The 22,179-nt window shown below is 41.5% G+C and overlaps 1 protein-coding gene across 4 annotated transcripts in view; it reads right to left on the reverse strand.

Moving 5' to 3' along the window:
- NRP1 (neuropilin 1) overlaps positions 1 to 22,179 on the reverse strand; it is a 129,856-nt gene that overhangs the window by 53,057 nt on the left and 54,620 nt on the right. For all 4 annotated transcript variants that reach the window (XM_074946194.1, XM_074946196.1, XM_074946197.1 and 1 more), the window contains exons 4-6: positions 17,379 to 17,606; positions 8,408 to 8,563; positions 4,180 to 4,346 (exon numbers count right to left, since the gene is read on the reverse strand). In XM_074946194.1, coding sequence (XP_074802295.1) covers positions 4,180 to 4,346; positions 8,408 to 8,563; positions 17,379 to 17,606 — 551 coding nt within the window. The remainder of the gene's footprint in view (positions 1 to 4,179; positions 4,347 to 8,407; positions 8,564 to 17,378; positions 17,607 to 22,179) is intronic.

Genomic DNA, 22,179 nt, shown 5'->3' on the forward strand with positions numbered 1-22,179 from the left:
TTCAAAATGAAAAATAAAAGAAAGCATTCATTTAGCACAGGAGGGTATGCAACTGATGTTCAGCTGAGCTTAAGAGTTAGTTAGAAATATTTTATGGGCACAAAGGGAGAATCTAGTTTTCCCACTGAAGAATAGATCATATGTCCACAGCTTGAATTCATGCAGATCTTTGTTCAATGAAATGTTACAAGCAGCCACCATTTTGCTAACTTTCTTCAGTGAAATGGTCCCAGAGACATCAACACCCCAAGGAAAACAATCATATCATATGCCCTCTAGATGTCCCTCTCCAGATATGGAACTGAATTTTTTCTTTTAGCAAAAATATTAACCTTGAAGGGAGGGGGAAAGAAGGGAAAGGAGATTAGTGGTATTTGCCACATACAAAGAATGGCAAAGCAAGGAAATTAATAGTTAGGGCTACATTTTCAAACACCTTTGTATATGTACAGATGCACACCTCTCATTTATACACCTGATTTGCGTATGTGTATCAGGAATTTAAAATGATGTTGTCGCTGTGTCAGTCCCAGAATATTAGAGAGACTAGGTGGGTGAGGTGATATCTTTTATTGGTCCAGCTTCTGTTGGTGAGAGAGACAAATTTTCGAGCTTTCTCATCAACAGAAATTGGTCCAATAAAAGATACTGCCTCACCCCCCACCTTCAAAGGCAGACATGGCCACTTAGCCACCTAACTGTTCATGCATAAATTGGGGCCTTACAAGTGTGAATGGATCAATAAATACATGCATTTTTGAAAATCTGTCCCGTAAAGCCGTGGATTTTTGTCCAGCTAGTATTATAAGAGAAGTGGTTTCCACTTAGTTTCAGGTTCAACACTGATATATCATTCAGCCTGTTTTGCTGTTCTCTGATTCCCAGAGTTCCTACTGTGTGTCGTCAGTATAAGAACGGCCATACTGGGTCAGACCAAAAGTCCATCTAGCCCGCTATCCTGTCTTCTGACAGTGGCCAATGCCAGGTGCCCCAGAGGGAATGAACAGAACAGGTAATCATCAAGTCATCCATCCCCTGTCGCCTATTCCCAGCTTCTGGCAAACAGAGGCTAGAAACACCATCCCTGCCCATCCTGGCTATTACCCATTGATGGACCTATCCTCCATGAACTTACCTAGTTCTTTTCTGAAGTATCTTACAGGAACGTTTTCGTTTTGTATTGTGTGAGTAAATATTTGCATAGAATTCACACAAATAGGCAGCTCATAATTCCACCAGATCAAAGGAGTTTTGATCTTTCACATAAGCACCTTTCTAGAAAGTGAATTTTCTTTCTCCAAACACTTATGAGTATTTTGCAAGAAGCATGTAGCTGGTGGTTTAGCTGTGAGCTCTCATGCAGATGCATGTCCTTTCTTGGGGCCATTATATAAAGGAAAAATAGCATTTCCATGCTTTATTCAGGTAAAATCCCACAGCACAGGTTTATTACAAGCGTTACCAAAAGACATTGAATCATAATGCACAACAGTCAAGATTTTCACAAATGGGTCCCTAAGTCCATGTTGAGGTGTCTGATATTTGAAAGTGCTGAGCAGCTGACCCAGCAACTTCAACTGATTTTAGTGGAAAGCACCTAGCCCATTGTTCCTCAGTATGTAATTAAATAAATAAATATGATCATTTAAAATCAATCGTTTATCTCTTCCTGCATTTCAAACTTCCTGGGCCAATTGGGATGAAAAAGGAATCCAGCTACTGAAATGGATGCGGGACCAAGACATGGAATCCTCCGCTCCAACTCGCTAATCTGTCTGGGCTGCCAATTTGTGTGGCTGCTGCCACTGCAGAATATAGGTGGGAGCAATGGATGCGTCCCACTCCTTCTCCCCACCTCACGCCAAGGGCCTGATTCTCCTTTACACTAAAACTCTGGCAATGTAAAGGGGCCTCAAATTTACACCCATTTTGAGGCCTCTTTACACTGCTGGAATGGTGTAAAGGGTCCTTAGTGTAAATCAGAAACAGACCCACAGAGTTTGGGTGAGTACATCTGTGCTGTCTGCATGCTCCTTCCCCAGCCACATTCCCCCTCTCTGGTGAATTGCAGAGACCTGCAATGTAGAGCTCCGCTACAACATACAGGTTGAGTGGAGTTTTCGTATGTACTGTAACAAATCTTTAAACAGGATTTTATGTTATGGGCTCAATCGTGTCAACAAAACACAGCCCTGCATTGGGAGCTGTTTTGGCTCAGATGGCTCTAGGATTAATTCTGCTTCAGAGAGATAAGTCCCCCTGGAGACCCTAGCACATGGGGAAAATTGTCTGAGGCTATACCACTTCAGGTATAGGTAGGGCCTGGGAGAGGTCAGCTGACAGTGTGCCAGTATGGAGCACACGGCACTCCACCAGTTTGTTGGCTGGCATAGCCGTGGGCTGCAGCCTGAGGCCACGCTAAATTATGCTGGAGCTTTTTCTGTCCCTGGCTATGCCAGGTTCGGGGTAATGGAAAGGTGTCTTAAAGCCATCACCCTCCTATCGTTCCCCCCCCCCATCAGCTGTCTCAAGCATAAAGGTTAGAGCAGTTTAGGACTGAGTCCATTTCGTTAGATTTTTATTATCAAAAAATAAAACAAACAAAAAAAAAGCTTTTTCCTGGAAAGATCTAGTTCTTCAGTTAAGGGATTAAACTCTCTCTCTATAGTTACTATAAGTGAATAAAGTACATAGGCCACATGAATTAGATTTGATTAACTGCTTGTTTTGATTATGCAGCAACAAATGCGTAAGTGACAGAAAGAAAGAAAGGCAGCCATAAAAACAGATGAAACACATGAAATTTGATTCTGATGCATTCCACTCTTTTCCCACACACATTCCATGGATTTCAAGCAGCATTGATTAATACCAAGCGTATTACTTCTTAGGTAAAGATTGGGAGGGTTTTAACTCTTATTTATGGCTAATTAAAGGAATAAGAATCAACTGCTTTTTTGCCACATTCCAATATTACTGAGTCTATCACATACAATTAGCAAGTTTCCAGCAATTCAGGATATGTCTGGGCCTCTTAAGCAGGACTCTTGAGAGTCCCATTGTGTGCAAAGAATCAGAAATGTAAGAATTTTCCTTTCTTGCTTCCCCTTACTGACTACTGCTCAACATGCTTTTAAGCTTCCTTGCACACAGCAAACCTCACAGGAAGCACCAACGTGAACATTCTTGTTGATGGCTAATGATGCATTGTTTTTGTATGTCAGTTAGTAATTTCCTATGGAAAACAACAGAAGCAGAAAGAGAGCTCCACATATTTAAACTGCTGTAAGCCTTAAATACAGCATTATTAATCTGACATAAGTGAAACGTCTGGCTGTTGCTGTCAGCAAGAGAGTTTGGATCACAATTAAGGCAAGAAGTGAAAAAGATTCTAATAAATAATGCAGATAAGTTTGTATTTTTGTGTGTGTGTGATATTAGTATTAGTCTTCTAAAATGAATTTATTCCACAATAATATGAATACATCTAACTTGTTCAGGAATGATGTGACCAGCGAACTATGGACCTGATCTTGCAAATACTTTAAAACATGAGTAGTCCCACTGAACCCAATGAGAGTACTCAGGTACATAAGTGTTTGCAGGACCAGGGCTTATATCAATAGTTCTTTGGCGACAAGATTACCAGTCATACTAAAGAATGTTCTGTTTTGTGATATGGAAGAATAGTTACTAAGGGCAAGATTGGGAACAGTGAACTCATTTCATTTCTGACATAATCTAGAATTGGATTCAGGCCTTTAGAGGTGAAATTCTAGTCCATTAAAGCATGGTATCACATAACTCTAAGTATTATCAGTTAGAGGGATAGCACATGCTCAGTTTACTGGACCATTTCACTTTAAGTGTATGTTAAACTAATATTGACTTTTCCACTAAACCAAAATCTCTGTTATTTGTGCCCAGAAGACTGAAAAAACAATAGACGCAGGAAGCAAAAGAATTAATCTTCTTGACCTTTTCTTTGTTATACCTTCGGGAGTCAGTCTTTTTTTTGTGTGTGTATAACAGGGAATGTAAGATATTCACTTGCTACAGTTCTTACATTATGCAGAAATATTTTACTGTATTATTTTGTATATTCTTTACATTTTCCATTGCCAACTTGAATGCACTCCACAGAGTTTTATTAATATTGTCTCCGTATTGTCTTCTTACCTGTATCCATTCTCTACTGGAATCTTCTCCAGGGGTCCATCCATTTTCAGCGTAATTTAGCCGGGACCTTTCTGAAGACCAGTTGGTGCTATACTGGGAGGAGACAGTGATTTGGTCAGAGTGAATTTCTCCTGATTCCATACCTAGTGGTTCCATGCACTGGAAATCTGAAGAAAAATAAATTACCATAATTACTATAGTCAGCTATTTCAGTTTAGTCTCAGGATAATGAGAACATGTTTTCCTGTTCTGAATATGAAAACCTAAAGATTTTTTTTTATATGTGACTTTGAATTCTTTAGCAACTTTCACTGAGGCAGTACTGGGCTTGTAGTGTCATTCTTAACGCTGTCACTTGAGTTGTCATGGCAATTCCTGCAATAATAATGCTGTACAAATATTTTTAGCCCAGCATTGTAGCCATTTCAATACAGGACAATCAAATTCTCTTTCCTAGGATAGAAAAATACTTCTGTGGATGGATTTATAACATAAAACAATGTATGCTTAACCTATAATTACACACAGAACTGGAGCAAACAAGTCAGAAGTCACATCAAAATGTGTAATATATGACAATTGGTAATGTATTAGAATCAAGTATAAAAATACTTTAAAATGTATTATTACAAAGTCCATCTATTCTTCCCACACCCTGGATATTGAGGAAAACAAACCAGGTTTGAATCCAGCCCAGGTGTTTAATGACTAAAAGGAGTTACTATTTCTTTGATAACTAGTTGTATATTCCATGAATTGATGGTCCCCATCCAATCTCCATAGACACAAACATTACCATGACAATTTAGCATTAATTGGCTGTCTAGTTAGTAGTCTTTACAGACTGCCCAAAGGCTGAATGGGCCATGGGGACTAAATTATACTCTGACCCATGGAGAAGATTACTCCAGTCAGGATTGAGGCATATTTACATGGTGGGGTACATGCCCCCACTCACTACACTCACTCATTCCACACGCCACTCTTGCCCGCAGACACTGCCCCCACCAGCTCCCATTGGCTGGGAACTGGCCAATGGGAGTACAGAGCTGGTGCTCGGGGCAGGGGCAGCGCGTGGAGCCCCATGGCCTCCCCCCGCGCCTAGGAGCCAGACCTGCTGGCTGCTTCCGGGGCACAGCGAGGTGCCAGCCAGGACAGGTAGGGACTAGCCTGCCTTAGTGCCGCAGCGCCGCTGACTGGACTTTTAACAGTCCATTCGGCGGTGCTGACTGGAGCCACCAGGGTCCCTTTTTGACTGGGTATTCCGGTCGAAAACCGGACACCTGGTCACCCTACCCATGATATACCACATTCTCCCCAAATCCTGAGCCACCAAAGTCAGTACCAGGTTTACAATGGTGCCAGTGGCGCCAGGCCCACACTTTGAAGGGGCCCATTATAGACCTATCTAACCCATCCATACATCTGGATCTGGCCCCTCACTCAGGGTAGTCCAGCACCCAGGCCTGGCTGTGTGAGTAACTCCCAGCCAGCAAGTCCCGCTTGCCTGTAGGGGGCTCACCACCCAGCTGCCGGGCTCCACTATGCGGGATGGGCAGGACTCCTGGCCGCGGGGCTGGTGGGTGTGGCCGGGCCTGGCAGGCTCTTGGGGGTTGCATCCGGGGGGGGGGTCTGCTCCACTCCCCAGTGCAGCTCTGGCTCTGACTGGTCTCTGCTGTCCACCAGCTGTCGGACCCTCTGCGCCTCCCCGGGGCTGAGATGCCTGGGACTGGTGCAGAGACTGGGCAAGTCTCAGCCAATGTCAGGGGGAGCAGCACGGGAGTGAGGGGGCATGGCTGGGCTCTACCAGGCAAGTGGGTCCGGAGAGAGCCTGGCCTGGGCAGGCTCTGCTCCCGCTCCGGCCTGGCTGACCACGTTGCTCCCAAGGGGCTGGACCGACCCGAGCCATGCTGCTGGCTCAGCACAGCAGATATGGTCACCTCCCAGTGGGGCTGGTGAGTGCATCTGGGGGGGGGCAGGGCATGGGTTTCTAGGGGGTGGGGAAGAGATGTGTGTTTTGGGGCCCTGGGCAGTGGGGGCAATTGTGTGGGAGTGCTGGTCATAGAGGGGTGGGGGAAGTCTGTGTGTATTGGGGCACTGGGCAGTGGGGGGTTTGTGTGGGATGCTGTGCAGTTGTGATTGTGGGGCTGTGGGGAGACCACTGGGCAGTGGGGCATCGGGGGGACTCTGGGCAAAGGGGCGTGTATGCGTTGGAGGGTCTGGGCAGTGAGGGGTCTGTGTGGGACGCTATGCATTTGTGGTGAGGAGTGTGTGTGTAGGGTCTCTGGGCGGGGGGGGCACTTGGCATAGCAGCTCTGGGGGGCGCTGGGCATATGGGTCTGTAGGGGATTTCAGCTGGGGAACACAGGGCATAGGAGTCTGTGGGGTGGGTGTCTCTCGGTTGAGGGGTGCTGGGTACGGGGGTGGTGTGGTGTACGGCGTGGGCCCACCCCAAGGGGACGGGGCAGGCCAGTGTGCATCTGGCAGCTGCTGCTGGTTTGTAAACAGTGCCCATGCACTGGAAGGGATGGAGCGGGGCCATCCCCGCCACACTGTGCCCCATTACCACTGGCCAGCTCCTCGCTCCAGGGACACCACCCCGCCACCCAGCACCATGTCCCATGGGGGCCCACAAATATGTTTGTCACCAGGCCCACAAAAAATTAACCCGACCCTGACCACAGTACTTTATGGGAGCCCCTGGAATCTCAGCTGACAGCAGTAATGACTGTTTGAGGTAAAGGAGCGAGTAGCCAGTAGCAGACTCTATATGTGGTTTAGCCACTAGAGGGAACAAAGACACACCCTATTAGCATGGATTAAACAAGAAATCTGCTTCTGTGGTCAGTAAAAATAGGTTTCACTATTTCACTGTGAACAAATGTGCATATATATACATATACTTAGGCCTGGTCCATGCTAGACAGTTAGGTTGGTTTAACTACATTGCTCAGGGATATGAAAAGTCCACATCCCTGAGCAACACAGTTAAACTAACCCCCAGAGTCAACAATGCTACGGTGATGGGAGAATTCTCCCATCGACCTAACTACCACCTCTCATAGAGTGGAGTACTTACGTTGACAGGAGAAGACCACCTGTCGGTGTAGCTAATGTCTCCACTGAAGCACTAAGGTAGTGTAGCTATGCTGCTACAGCGTTTTAAGTATAGACAAGCCCTAACATTTTGACTGCACTGTATTTTAAGGGTAAAATTAACCCACGATAGTAGAAGGTTCCAAAACAGTGGTTCCATAAACAGAACGAAGGTGGCTGTGGAGCAGGGGCACAGGGATATGATACATCTCCTGCACCTTAATAAGAGGCCAATGAATCTAAAACAACATACACCAAGTGGCCAGAATATCCCACATTCAGCGTGTACAGGGATAGAAGCCACAGCTCCAGTCTAAGGGGTGGAGTAGGGTGCTTTATATCCTCCCTGCAGGTTGGGTTGGCTTCTGGTCCATTTACTTAGATTTCACATTCAGAAGGGAGAGAATTTCACCCTATGCAAGGTAACTCTTCATTCATCTTTGAGGAAGTGTTACATTCATTCTGGGTGAATGTTTGGACTCATTAGCTGGGACAAAGAGGAGAGGTTTGATTTGAAAAGGCCTGAAACCTAAGAGGTCCCTTTGTTTTAAGTTCAAACCAAACAAGGAAGTCTACAATGCTGTGGTGTAATGTGAGGCCTCCATTAAACATTTCAGGCTGTGTTGTGAGGGTAAGCACTGAAGAGATTTGAGATTGACATTTGGGAGAGAAATCTGTCACAGGTTTCAGAATAATGCAAAAGATTTCTTTTGATATGGTTTGAGGAAGGCAATGTATGGTAAATCAGTCCTTTTCACCTAGGAACTTGATCATCAAAGCCCACTCCTTCTTGTAACAAAAGAAGAATATGAGTTTTTGAAGGGTGCAAGCCTTGTTCATATTTCATTGTTTCAGTGCAATGCTTCCACTGCTCATCAGTCCCAGGTTTACTCTTCCATCTTAGTTATTTATAACAATTCTTCTGCCTTCCTGACTTTATTAAAAAATAAAACCATGAGGAAGTGTCTTCTCCTCACATTGATATTCAAAGGTTACCTGCTTAAAAACAAAACAAAAAATCCCAACATCCTTATTATGTAAGGCTTCTTTAATGTTTCATAGGGCATACGTTGTGCAAGAAGACATAACAGAATATTTACCACAAAGCCCTACAGGATAGATAAACACTGACCTTCTGAAACACTGTTCTGTAAGATGCTGTAGTTTGCTGAGAATCCCTCTTTTGCTATCGCACTGTCGGTATAAAAAACCATTGAAAGGATTCCAGTTGAAGAGCGCACTCGGCCTGGTGTGTTCTGTCCACAATAACGCCCTATGTGGGGGCCAACTGAAAAGAAACAAAGCATAACAGTTCACTACCTTTCTCCTACAACAATAAGGGTCAATACAATAGCCCACCGAAGAGATCCCTCAGCAGGAAATGGGGAGTCCCTGCAACAGTTTAAAATTACTGTCTCCTCAATAGCTTAGTAATGAATAGTAAATTGCTCATCCTGCCATAATAATCTCACTGGAACAATGTTTCAGATAACAGATAAAGCTAAATATAGGGCTAGATTTTTCAAAAGGTACAGTTTTTAAAGTGGTCCGTCATGGGCAATGATGTACAAAATTACATGCACAAAGAAGCAGAAGTATTGACATGTGATTAAAGCACCTACTGATAATAAGGGGCTCTGAGTGGCCTAGTCTGCAAACCCAGCCTACAAGGTGCTGAACAATGTGAATTTTCCTAAAGTAAAGGGCACTGAGTCCACTCACCACCTTGCAGAATCAGGCACTTACTGCCCAAGTTTTGCAGGCAACCTGTCATTAGTTTTTCAGCAAATTTAGAAAAATGTTTTTTCTCTTGCCATTACATAGTGATCAATGAGTCTCTTCCTATTTGAGCTTTTAACAGATTCTAGCATTTTCTTCCCTTCACTCAGACATTGGCAACGAAAAAAAAAATGAAGTATGAACTTTCCCCCCACCTCTTGCTTTTGAATTCCTTAGAGATATTCATTACAGTTTGAAAGTTAAAAAACAAATCCTGATATTTTCCTGCTTGGCTTGTGCAAGTGTGACGATTTCCCCCTTGACTAATCTGGCTACCGCACAGCCAGTATATAAGGCCTTCCTGTACTTGTGCATCCCTCTTGGATAGAGCCATAAACTGCTGAATAGTGATAAATCTCTGCTAGCAAACATTGAATAGAGTACTAGATACTCTGCAAAAACTTACCTATAATACTGGCAGGCCACAAAACCCACACCTTCAGCCTTCCAGAACTAAATTAACACACTGCCCAGCATCATCATTGTTGGAAATCTGGTTAGTTTTCAGTTTAAAACTTAAAACGTTTACGAAGCTTAATTATTAAATATGCAAGGAAAAGCATCAGCTAACATAATTTCTCTAGAAACTTACTGGGCTTTGCCAGCAAATAAAACAGTTTCCACTTGGAATAACCTTCACTGCCAGCCACGCTTCTCTACTAGGCCATTGCTGCCAGAAGGAAGCAGCTTAGATGATGTAGCCCCTTCTGCCAATGTAGGGTTTTTTTTTTAATCTCTGTCTTCTGGCCACAGTCTCTTATAGAATCAGCTTCCAGTTGCCTTGGCAATGCCATCACATTTAAAATAATAGTCACCAGCCAACTCAGACCCTTTTTTCACCATGGCTGCTCTGGATGTATGGATGTAATGGAACATGCTGCAGAGGACATAAATTGAGTTCTTTCCTGCCCTGGAAACCATGAAACCACTTATGATCTTATTATTTGAAACGAAAAAGCTGTTCTTCTAGAGCACTAGCAGTGCTACTCTTTAAAAAACAAAATCTCTTCAGTCTGAATACAGCTTGACCCTTTATTGTCTTTTTTTACTAGGATGGGCAAACAGCTGTGACCCTGCTCCTTCCCACTATGGCCTTTGATCATTGTAGCCACTGACTTTGCTGAAGACTACAAGAGAACAGGAGAGATGTGGCCTCCATGTTATGGCACTCAGAGTTCCCCTCCCCCATTTCCTGCAGGGAAGGACCCTTTGAAATGGCAAACAGAAGAGAACTTTGTTTAAAGTAGACTCATACTTTAAGATTCACCGTGACTCACTGGCTTATAATTTTTAAAACATACTTGTTAATTCTGCATTTCATTCTTCTGAATATTGCCTCTAGATATCACAGTGCTATTCTCTTTGCTAGCTCTGTAGATTCAGGAGCCAAAAGCATTGCAAAACATGATACAAAGAGGTACTGAATTTTCTTACACAACATGTAAGCCTTAACACACTGAACTAATGCAATATTGATCCTAGCAGAACTAGATTAAATAGAGGTTCTTATTCTTCCTATATAAATACCTACCATACTTTGAGGGCTTTTTTTCCCATTTAAGTCTTGCAGACTTCAGAATGAGAATAAATTACTTAATAATGTATAAAGAGTCACCACAACAAATAATGTACTGTGGAGAAAACAGCTTGAACAAAATCCAAAGAGACAATATCATTGCTTATTTAGATGGAATGTGTCTCTATTTCTTGTAGTGTCCTACTAATACTTCCCATTCAGGAGAGAGCAGGCAAATTCTCACTTATGATGTATGTGGCAAAGGAATACATACATTTCAACACAGAGAATGCTCTCCCAAAATCCAGACATAAGAATGCATCTGAATTCTGGACTGCTGATGCTAGAACGATAGCCTGCTGGAGATTAGGCCTAGAAATCTGTTTGTAGCCTACAGCAATAAGGATTCATGTAATTTTGTTAGCACCCCACATGAGGATCTGGTCCAAATGTGTGTCACTTGGGGTATGTCTACACTTTGAGCTGGTGGTGTTATTCCCAGCTCAAAGACACATACTCTGATCAAGATAGGGCACTAAAAATAGAGTAGCTGTGCCTGCATGAGCCTTGGAAAGGGCTAGCTGCCCCAAGTATGTACCCATCTGAGACCAGAGGCATGTACTCAGGGTGGCTAGCCCCTCCTGTCACTCACACTGCCATAGCTACAATCTAATTTTTAGATCCGTAGCTCAATCACAGTTGGTGTGAATATGTCTTCTCAAACTGGGAATCACATCCCCAGTTTGAAGTGTAGATACACCCTTGGAATTGAACTAAACTCAACAGAGGCCAGTTTTGACATTGCCAACAGAGCAGAGGCATCTGTGCAAGCCCTCCCTGGATTTACCCACTTGGTTTCCAGTGCTCTATCTGTCCTTGAGATTCCTGCCTTCTTTCTCAGCTAGTCTGCATGGGACTGGTATGATCATAGTGGAAAGGAATTCATTACATTTAGCTAAAGGGTTGGAGGGTCAGCAAAACATTATTTTGCAGAACCATCCTAAAATGCAGACACTGGTTCTGCCCAGTCCAATTTAAAGCTAGATGTTCTGAGTATGTACATGTCAGGGGTTCAGCATTCACAGTGCATGCCTAGTTTAACATACTCACTAGAATGTCTATTCCTAGTTGTGCTTCCTTTTTCCCTCTGTTCAGATGAAGCCACAGAAGAGATGTTGAGCTGAACTATTTTCCCCTGAGGCCATCAGGCTCATCTCAATGTTGCATACTTTATGGTTGCCTTTCACATTGGCCCAAGAGGCCAAATTCATATCTTGCTTAAATCCACTGGAAAAATGTGTCAGTGATAGCCATCTTAAAATACTATTTTAAAGTGTAAATTAATTAGCCACCTTAAAGAACATTAAAATCTGCTTTTTAAAATATACTGTATGGCATATAAAGTAGGGCTGTCAATTAATCGCAGTTAATTCATGTGATTAACTCAAAAAATTAATCGTGATTAAAAAAATTAATTGCAGTTAATGGCAGTTTTAATCGCAGTTAAACAATAAATTGAAATTTATTACATATTTTTGGATGTTTTTCTACATTTTCAAATATATTGATTTTAATTACCACATAGAATACAAAGTATACAGTGCTCACTTTATATTTATTTTTTATTACAAATATTTGCACTGTAAAAATGATAAAAGTTGTATTTTTAAATTCTCCTCATACAAATATTGTAGTGCAATCTCTTTATTATGAAAGTGCAGCTTACAAATACAGATTTTTTTTTGTGACATAACTGCACTCAAAAACAAAACAATGTAAAACTTTAAAACCTACAAGTCAACTCAGTTCTACTTCTTGTTCAGCTGTTCGCTAGGACGAACAAGTTTGTTTACATTTACAGGAGATAATGCTGACCACGTCTTATTTACAATGTCACCTGAAAGTGAGAACAGGCATTCCCATAGCACTTTTATAGCCAACATTGCAAGGTATTTACATGCCAGATATGCTAAACGTTCATATGCCCCTTCATGCTTTGGCCACCATTCCAGAGGACATGCTTCTATGTTGAGTACACTTGGTAAAAAAATGTGTTAATTAAATTTGTGACTGAACTCCATGGGGGTGAATTGTATGACTCCTGCTCTGTTTTAACTGCATTCTGCCATATATTTCATGTTATAGCAGCCTCGGATGATGACCCAACACATGCTGTTTGTTTTAAGAAGGTATCAATGTGAGATTTCTAAAGATAGCTACAGCACTCAACCCAAGGTTTAAGAATGTGAAGTGCCTTCCAAAATCTGAGCAGGAGGAGGTGTGGAGCATGCTTTCAGATGTCTTAAAATAGCAACACTCTGATGCGGATACTACAGAACCTGAACCACCAAAACAGAAAATCAACTTTCTGATGGTGGCATCTGACTCAGATGATGAAAATGCACATGGAACAGTCTGCACTGCTTTGGGTTGTTATTGAGCAGAATCTGTCATCAGCATGGACGCATGTCCTCTGGAATGGTGGTTAAAGCATGAAGAGACATATGAATCTTTAGCACATCTGGCACATAAATATCTTGCAACACTGGCTACAACAGTACCAAGTGAATGTCTGTTGTCACTTTCAGGTGACACTGTAAACAAGAAGCGGGCAGCATTATCTCCTGCAGATGTAAACAAACTTATTTGTCTGAGCGATTGGCTGAACAAGAAGTAGGACTGAGTGCACTTGTAGGCTCTAAAGTTTTACATTGTTTTATTTTTCAATGAAGTTATTTTTATACATAATTCTACAACTATCATGATAGAGATTGCACTACAGTACTTGTATGAGGTGAATTGAAAAATACTATTCCTTTTATTTTTTACATTGCTAATATTTGTAATAAAAATAAATATAAAGTGAGCACTGTATACTTTGTATTCTGTGTTGTAATTGAAATAAATATATTTGAAAATGTAGAAAACATCCAAAAATATTTAAATAAATGGTATTCTATTATTGTTTAGCAGCATGATTAATCGCACAATTAATCGTAATTAATTTTTTAAAATCACTTGACAGCCTAATATAAAGTATTTCACAGGATAGTCGGGTTTTTTATTGTCTAAACATTTTCATATAATTTAGTGTTTAGGGTGCTTAATGGTATTTGAAAAAGGAACACCTGTCCTAGCACATGCAATAGTCAAATATAAGGCGTTACATACTATTCCTTAAAAGGTTATCACCAGTATAGAGTGTAACCACAATAACAACAACAAAAAGGCAGCTAGATTAATGGCATCCTTCATTTGCACTGATGTGAATGATAGCAAAGTGTTTTTAGTTCTATAATTTAGGGTACACACGTGTGGTATTGACCAGAGCTGTAATGCTTAGCCTGTGGTTCTCTAAACATATGTAAACTTCTTTAAATTGCTTTTGAGCTTCTAGAAGACAATCCATAAAGGTTAAAAAAAAATCTGAATGATGCATATGTGCAGTTCATGCCCTCAGCTCTTCATGGTTTTGAGGGAACTGTTTTTGTTAGAAGTCATCAATTGATTGCTCTTAGCCAGGGCTTGGCTTAGGTACATTTGTGCCCTAGGCAAAGACACCAACACAAAATCACATACTGACTCACTGCTCTTTAGCTCCCCTGCTCACACTAACCCACTCAGTGCCCTGGGTCACTTCCTCCTTCAAAAAGATGGCCCTGAGTCTGCTCAGTCATTTGCAACGGTTGACTTTAGTTTCCAGATATTCTCCAGAATAGTTTGCACCCACTGCTGCTGTGTTAAAGAGAGGAGCACCTGAGACCAAAAGATGCCCACCACACACAGTTCTGCAGAAACAGTGCTATCCTGCAGGGTGCTGAGCATTCTGGCCTTGTTCCCAGCAAGGCACTTACAACTCATGCTTAAATGTAAACACATAAGCTTCCCCAGTGAAATCCCTTTGAAGTCAGTGAAGTCACTCCCATGCTTAAAGATAAGCACATGCTTAATTGCTTTGCAGGATTGAGGTCAGATCAGCACCTGCAGAATGCTCATCATCTGCCAGGATCAAGCTGCTGCAGGGGTATAGAAGTGCAGCTGGTCTGAAACTCCACTTTGAGACTAGATTGTTTAAGAGTGAGCATTAAAGCTGGTCAGAAATTTTCCAACGGAAGGTTTTTCCACTGGAAAATACCAGTTCATCAAAAGTGAAATGTTTCACAGGCATGTCAATTTGATGACACTTTATTTTGAAAAAAAAATCGGAATAGAGCATTCTGATATGGTCAAAATGTTCTGTTTGATCTTTTTAGAATAGATCATTTCAATTTTCTATTTTGAAACAATTTTTCATTTCAATTCTTTATGATGGCATACTTTTTTATACTATACTGTACTATACTGATATTATAGTGAAGCACTGGGATTTTATCCAAATATTTTGATTGACCCAAAACAAATTTTCTTTTGAAATTTCATTTGATGGGAAATTTCAAATTGTTCCCTTTCAAAGTGGGGGGAAAAATATAATCCTGGAATTTCCTGCAAAATGGAAAATCCAGTTCCCACCCGGCTTTAGTGCCATAAACTGTCCCAGTTCTAGTCTGATGTCCTCTTATGCATCATGTCCTAGGCAGCTGCCTACTTAAACCTGTAACTATGGCTGCAGCTACACATATTTCCCATAATATTTCCCACAAAACTGCCCCATAAAATTCCATTAAAATGTATCTTAACCAACTTTAAAACCTTTGCTATCATATGCAAAACAAACCATACATATGTTGCTGAAGGGCTGGGGTTAGGTGCATACAACTGTAATTACTGTGTTTTCCCAAACATCTTTTTCAGATAATACCTATGTTAAAATACCACATAAATTGACTCTTGTGCGTTTGTTCTCATCTGTCTGCAGAGTCTTGTCATTTACCTAGACATTTGGAGGCAGAGATTGTTTTGTTACCATGCAATTGTACACAGCCTGGAACAATGGGATCTTACCAGGGTTTCTAAAATGTACTGCAGTACAAATAAATCATAAATAATAATTTTAATAGCAAAAATAGCTTCAGCCTTTATACATATTTTGTGAAAGAAAGGAGGATAAACTCTGCTGGCTGAAGAATCATCCGTCTATGAATGATATTTCAAATAAGTTCCTAAAACTATCACAGCCCTCAACCGAATGTATGTGAGGAGACATTTTGAACCATGGGTAAACTGGAAGGCTGATAACACTTGTTGTTAATTGTTCTTCAATTTGGCTCAATCATTTTCTTCAACCAGAAAATTATCACTTTGAAAACCCCTTGACACTAATAATAATATGTTTCTTTCTGAAAATATTCCACATAAGTTGGTTGATTGGATCTTCTTTTTGCATGTCAGTTTAAATTAAAATTCTACAGGAATTTAGACTGGAAAGATTTGGGCTATATGCAAATAAGCCCATTATTAACTGTTCCAGACATTGTTATAATATTGTTACAATTCTGTTTTCCCAACTAAGGAATTAAATATTGAATAGTCTGTCAGCTACTCTTTTGACTCTTCCCTTGATACTTACTGGAAAGTGTTTAAGAGAACCGTGATAAACCTATTACACCCAAAACCAAGAGGAAATATACAAACACACATTAAAAAACAGATACATTTGCTGTAGCGGGAACAAAAGCTTTTATGAAAATAGCACTGTTTCCCAAATGTGTAAACCCAGTTGTGGTGAAAAATAGATCTGTCTGGAGAACCACACATCCTTAAACTTGTTACTAAAGTGGGTTTCAAATGTTAAATGTTTCCATTAACACAAAATGTTATTACTGTACAGTATTAATGGTTTGTCAAACATGTACTTGCTACTGTTCATAAACTCAGAGAAAACATCCTTCAAAGCAGGGTATCACACCAATAGAAAAGGGCAATAGCTCTTGTTACTGCATTATACAGTGAGACAAGTTCCATGCTGGAGTATTTGGCTTTAAGTTAGAAAATACAGAGGCAAAAGGACAACTGAAAGATGCTTCTCTTTAGATGCTTATGGCACACACAAAAAGCTTGTAAAAGGCATCAAGAACAGTTGGTTGCACATTACTGCTTGTATGATTCCTCAGGACTGTCAAGTTCTGATGTGTGCACCCTAAGGGGAAGTGCTCAACCTAAGGGAAACTTGATGTTAAACTCCAGTAAACTCAATGCAACAGCAGCAGCAAACTGCAGGGTATCATCATATAATACTCATGTACCCTCTGAATTAGTGCTCAAAGTTTGGGTGCACAATAAGTGTCTAAATTATTTTAGCATAGAAGGCCCAGTTCTGCCTTTGGTGAAATTAATGGGAGTTGCATAGAATCATAGAATATCAGGGTTGGAAGGGACCTCAGGAGGTCATCTAGTCCAACCCCAGCTCAAATAGGACCAATGCCCAACTAAATCATCCCAGCCAGGGCTTTGTCAAGCCTGACCTTAAAAACTTCTAAGGAAGGAGATTCCACCACCTCCCTAGGTAATGCATTCCAGTGCTTCACCACCCTCCTTCGTGAAAAAGTTTTTCCTAATATCCAACCTAAACCTCCCCCACTGCAACTTGAGACCATTACTCCTCATGTTGTATTTGAGGGCAGAATATGACCCTAAACCAATTATTTGACATTAAGGACAGTTTGTAAAACACCATGCACACTGTTTTGTGCTAGTTATGTGCTGTATTGTGTGCAATTAAAGTGTATTTCCCCACCCCTTAAATTCAACTCATTTTGTTTAACTCAAATGAAGACCCTCTGTAATACAATATTTGAAAATATGACAATGCGCCTTCTGGAGCTCACTGTGGAGTAATGATTCTATACACTGCAGCTCATTTTTCTCTTACCCTCGGGGAATCCATCCCAGATTTCCAGTCGGTCATACCGACAGAACACTCCTCCAGGAGGATTTGAATCAGGTTCTAGTTCGAAGCTTTCAAATTCCAGTATAATCTCTGACATCTTTGGTGCAAAGACAATGTATGTGCATTCAAGGCTATTGGGATATTTTTCAGGGAATCCTGGAGATTTTATCACTCCACTTGGTGAAGTAAAGTTTCTGGAACATTCAGGTCCTGTGTGACGAAGAAAAATACTTAACTTAGCACTATCTTACAAAGCAAGCTGGTTAACTAGAAAACAAATTAGGTCATTTTGTCTTTCTAACAGCAAAGTGGCTTTTCAATGAAACACCTCATTTTAATCACTGTATTAATCATCCAGCCAGCTTGTTCCTATTATTGATAGTCAGGTATTAAAATGTAATTCACATTTATTGTGTGATCTCCAATTTTCAATCTGTGCAGAGCAATATGAAAACTTGTGCCAGCTCTAGAAAAAAAATTATGACAAATACGAAGTCATATGGGAACAATGAAAGAGTAAGCTGCAGAAATCTCAACAGAGCCCCAGAGAAATAATTATAGCCCCTTCAAGCTTAAATCTTTAAATCTTAAGGTTGACAGCCTTTTATTGGTGAAATAGAATGTTTTACAAAAGCGGGTGAGTGAATTCAGTAGAGGGAGTAGTGGTTTCAGATTCCTAGAGCAGTGACTCAGTAACTCTGCCAGATGTGACCTATGCCTCTTTGACAAACTAAATGTGAAAGGTAATTCGTATATGTACCAAGGGTGAGTGACTCATTCTGAGTGGTGTTGACACAGGTGCACCAGTAAAGTGTTGCTGTTAGTGAAGGCATGATAAACTGTGTGATTACAGGCAGTGTTGCTAGAAGTCACCTAATATCAATGTTGACACATTAACCTTCCCCAAAGTACTAGTCTTGGCTTAATTTGGTGTTCCAAAAACTGTTGTTGGTTGAGCAAAGCATGACAATGGGGTGAATATAAAAGGCCAGATCACTGCATCTGCCTTCATGAATGTAGGAGACAAAATCCTTATCTGGTCTCTTGCTGGCAGGCCATATTTCTCCATTCCTCATATCCCATAGAAACCCTTCCACAGGATTCCAGCTCCGCAGGTGTGTTGAGAGTGGGATTCAGGCACTGCCTACACAACTTTCTCACCACATTAATGTACTGCTGGTACCCCTGGATGAGTTGTGGGCAATCGAGACCAAACATGAGACATCTGGATCTTAGTGCATGAGCCTCAACTGTTGGTATTAAAACAGCCAGTTCTCTTTTAGGCTTATCAATCTCTAAGTGACCTAGCCATCACTAGAGGGGGACAGAGCACAACATTGAGAGAGCATGGTTTACACGAACATAGCAGCTTCCCTGCCCCTGCTTTTAATGGAGATTGGGATAGGGGAAGGTGGGGACAGCAGCTTTCTCGAGAGTCTGGTAGCAGAAGCCAGATGGAGCTGTTCTGCCATGAAGCCAGGTAAGGACCACAGGCAACAAACAGCCAACACAAATGCATGCGGATGGCCCTGGTCACATCATAGAAGTCACCTAATATCAATGCTGTATGACAACTGAGGAGTGTGCAGATTTTGGGTGCTGAACCCCCAGTTTCATCCACATGAGGATGCTCTACTCCCTGGGAGAATGTTGTCAGCAAACTCAGTAAGGGGAACCCTTGAGAATTTCCAGTCCTTAACCTAAGTTGTTTACTGTAAACAATCTGGCTTGTTGCATACATATGTATATGAACACCCATCACATCATAAGAAGTGGTGCTTTTGAAAATGATGCAAAACATACAATTTCACATTGATTTGGCAACCCTGCGAGTAAACTCAACATTTAGGAGATAGGTAGATCTGGAGGGTTAGCTCAGCTATTTCAGTCCTTAATTAGACACAAACATTAGATATTAATTTCAGGTCCTGAACACCTGTGGTCTTTAAAAAGGGTCATGACACATTTTGGAAGAATGCTGATATTGAAGCCCCAGTGGCATGGCCAATTCCAGTCTGGGAAATTACATTTTACCAAAAATTAAAATTCCCCCTCCAGTTTCAATGGTATAGAGTATTCATCTTCACTCCCTGTCATACACTGTTGTGTAGTGCTGTGGTTGCTGTTAAATAGTTGCTACTCTTCAGCTGACAGGTGATGCATTACACTGCCGTATTTTTTGTGTATGCCTTTGTTCTGTAAAGTGCTTTATGACCCCCCGAGAATCTAAATGAAAGGTGCTATATCAAATGTAAGTCATTGTCATTATTATGGTATTAAAAATAAGGAGCCAGATCCTGACCTGCGAGATGAAGGAGCGTTAGGTAGGCCCTTACCCTCACACCTGTGTCTCAGCAGTACCCCGACTCATTTTGAGCATGTTCAAACCAACATGCTACAAGGGCACAAAGTTCATTCAAATGAGACCCCTCATCAATATGCCCTCCATAGATCCTGATCCTCTATTTTCCCTGCGCAGGGACTACAGGAGTTAAACCAGTTTTGAGGCTGTAGTGGACTCCATGAAGTGACACACTGAGGGAATACGGGAGAGGGGGCGGGAGGGAGAAGGGATAAGGGGCTTTGTCAGAGGCATCCAATGAATAGCCAGTTCTGAGTTGGGGAGGCTGTGCATGTGATTGTGTGTGTGTGAGAGAGGGAGAGAAAGAGAGAGGATACCAGACGTCTCTGCTACCCACTTGCACGTCATTTGCCCAGCCCTGGGAAGGAAATGTCCTTTAGCATGATGATCCCCTGTCCTTCCTGCCTGAGAGCTTCATTTCAGAGCTCTCAGCTGGCTTCTTAGGGCTTGTCTACAGTTAACATGCTACAGTAGCACAGCTGTAGCCGTAGCGCTTCAGTGGAGACACACTACCTAGGCCGACAGGGAGGCGCGGGGAGTCCCATTGGCATAAGTAATCCACCTCCCTGAGAGACAGTAGTTAGGTTGATGGAACAATTCTTCCATCAACCTAGCACTGTGTACATGGGAAATTAGGCTGGCTTAATTATGTTCTTCAGGGGTCTGGATTTTCACACCCCTGAATGATGTAGTTAAACCAACCTAATTTTCTAGTGCAGGCCAAGCCTTAGTTTGAGATCCTGGCTATCAGGCAACACCTCCTTCCCCAACATCACTCCCTTGCTCATCCTCCTGTCATATATAAAATCTCAGACTCCAAGCACGGGGTGTGTCTGGATCTTCTCTGTGGCTGCTGTTGCTGAGGGTGAGTCTCTCTGTTTAGGATTTGAGTAGCAGGTCCCTGATCACAGAGCCCACGCAATACCACCTTCAAAATTAGCCGTAACTGTGTTATAGAGGTGGGGTAACATAACTTTAATGAGTTGGGGGATGCCCTCAGAGGCGCACAGCAAAGTATTGTTCATGGCTATCCCTACGTGTATTGCAGTGAAGCTTGGCACCACATATGACATTTATGCTATATTTGTTGGGGTCTGGATCTTTTATCTGGAATTTCCTTTCATGTCTGTGGAGCTGAGAAGAATGTCTTATGGCAGGTGCCTGAGTAATAAGGTCAAGGTGGCCATGTTAGTAGGTATCTATATAATAGAATATACTGATCGGTTTTATTTGGCATTGTATTTATTTATTTACTTACTCAATATGTAGATTATGCATTTAACATATACAGTAATTTAACATTATCTGGGAGATACTAAATGTGCAAAAGTCAGGAAATTCAACATCCATATTCCCACAGCAACAGTAACTCATACCTTTAGCACATATGTAATATTTTCCACCTCTGTAGATGGTGATAACTTTTGTGCTTTAATATTAGGTATATGTAGCATCAACCAGAGTTAAAGTTGCTTTGGGAGCCATAATTTTGAGTGTCCTGACTTCTGTGTATATAAAACGTTATTTGTAATGTTACCTTAACACAGCTAATGCATATCAGTGTGAGATTTAAATGATCACATGGGGAAATAAATGCAATATTCTTGTTAGCGTACTGTGTTGTCACTAGACTATTATGAAAAAGGTGTCTATCCGAAAATGTTCACTTTCAAAAACAGCTTGTTTCACAGGTCATTTTTGCAGTTGCTTTTTCTTGCACTTGCATTTTAACTCTTTTTAAAGAGAGGAAGGGGGCAAGCACTAAAAATCTAAGGGACAGATTTTCAGACTAGGTCAGCTCCCATTTTGGCATCAGAATAAGTGGCCAGGTTTTCAGAAGAGCTCAACACATTCGGTGCTGAATTCTTTTGAAAATCTGGCCATTGGAGCCACAATAGGAGCTCCTGGGTGCTAAGCACATTTAAAAATGTGGCCCTGACTTAGGTGCATAAATGAGAGCTCTTTTTGAAAATGTGGGTCTCACTTAAGGGCATTGAGCACTTGAAATTCTGAGCTTTGGGAACTTTGAAAATCTAGCCCCAAATACTTATGTTGTCAAAGACAACCTTGTTTCCTACAAAGTAACACTGTTTGTGTATTTATGCCTTTATTATCCAGTTTTGGTCTGGGGCTTCCTGGCTTCTTAATGTGTGATTTATCTATCTCCATCCAACTACAGCTAAGGTGTATGCCAAAAATGATCTCACCATCCTACAGCCCGTGACTCAGCAAATGAGCTGATCAGAGTGGGGGCCTTTTGCTGAGCCTATTAATTCTGGGTAGTTTCTCTCCCAGATGTTTTCTTCTGTACATACAGCTGCCCATGCTTGGCAGCCTTTACTGAAGCTCTTATATAGTCAGCCACCAGGATGTGCTTGAAAGCAGTGTGAACTGCCTCTTTCCCCTGCCTCCAAAAAACAA

This window comes from Natator depressus, chromosome 2 (assembly GCF_965152275.1).
Source record: "Natator depressus isolate rNatDep1 chromosome 2, rNatDep2.hap1, whole genome shotgun sequence".
Classification (NCBI taxonomy): domain Eukaryota; kingdom Metazoa; phylum Chordata; order Testudines; family Cheloniidae; genus Natator; species Natator depressus.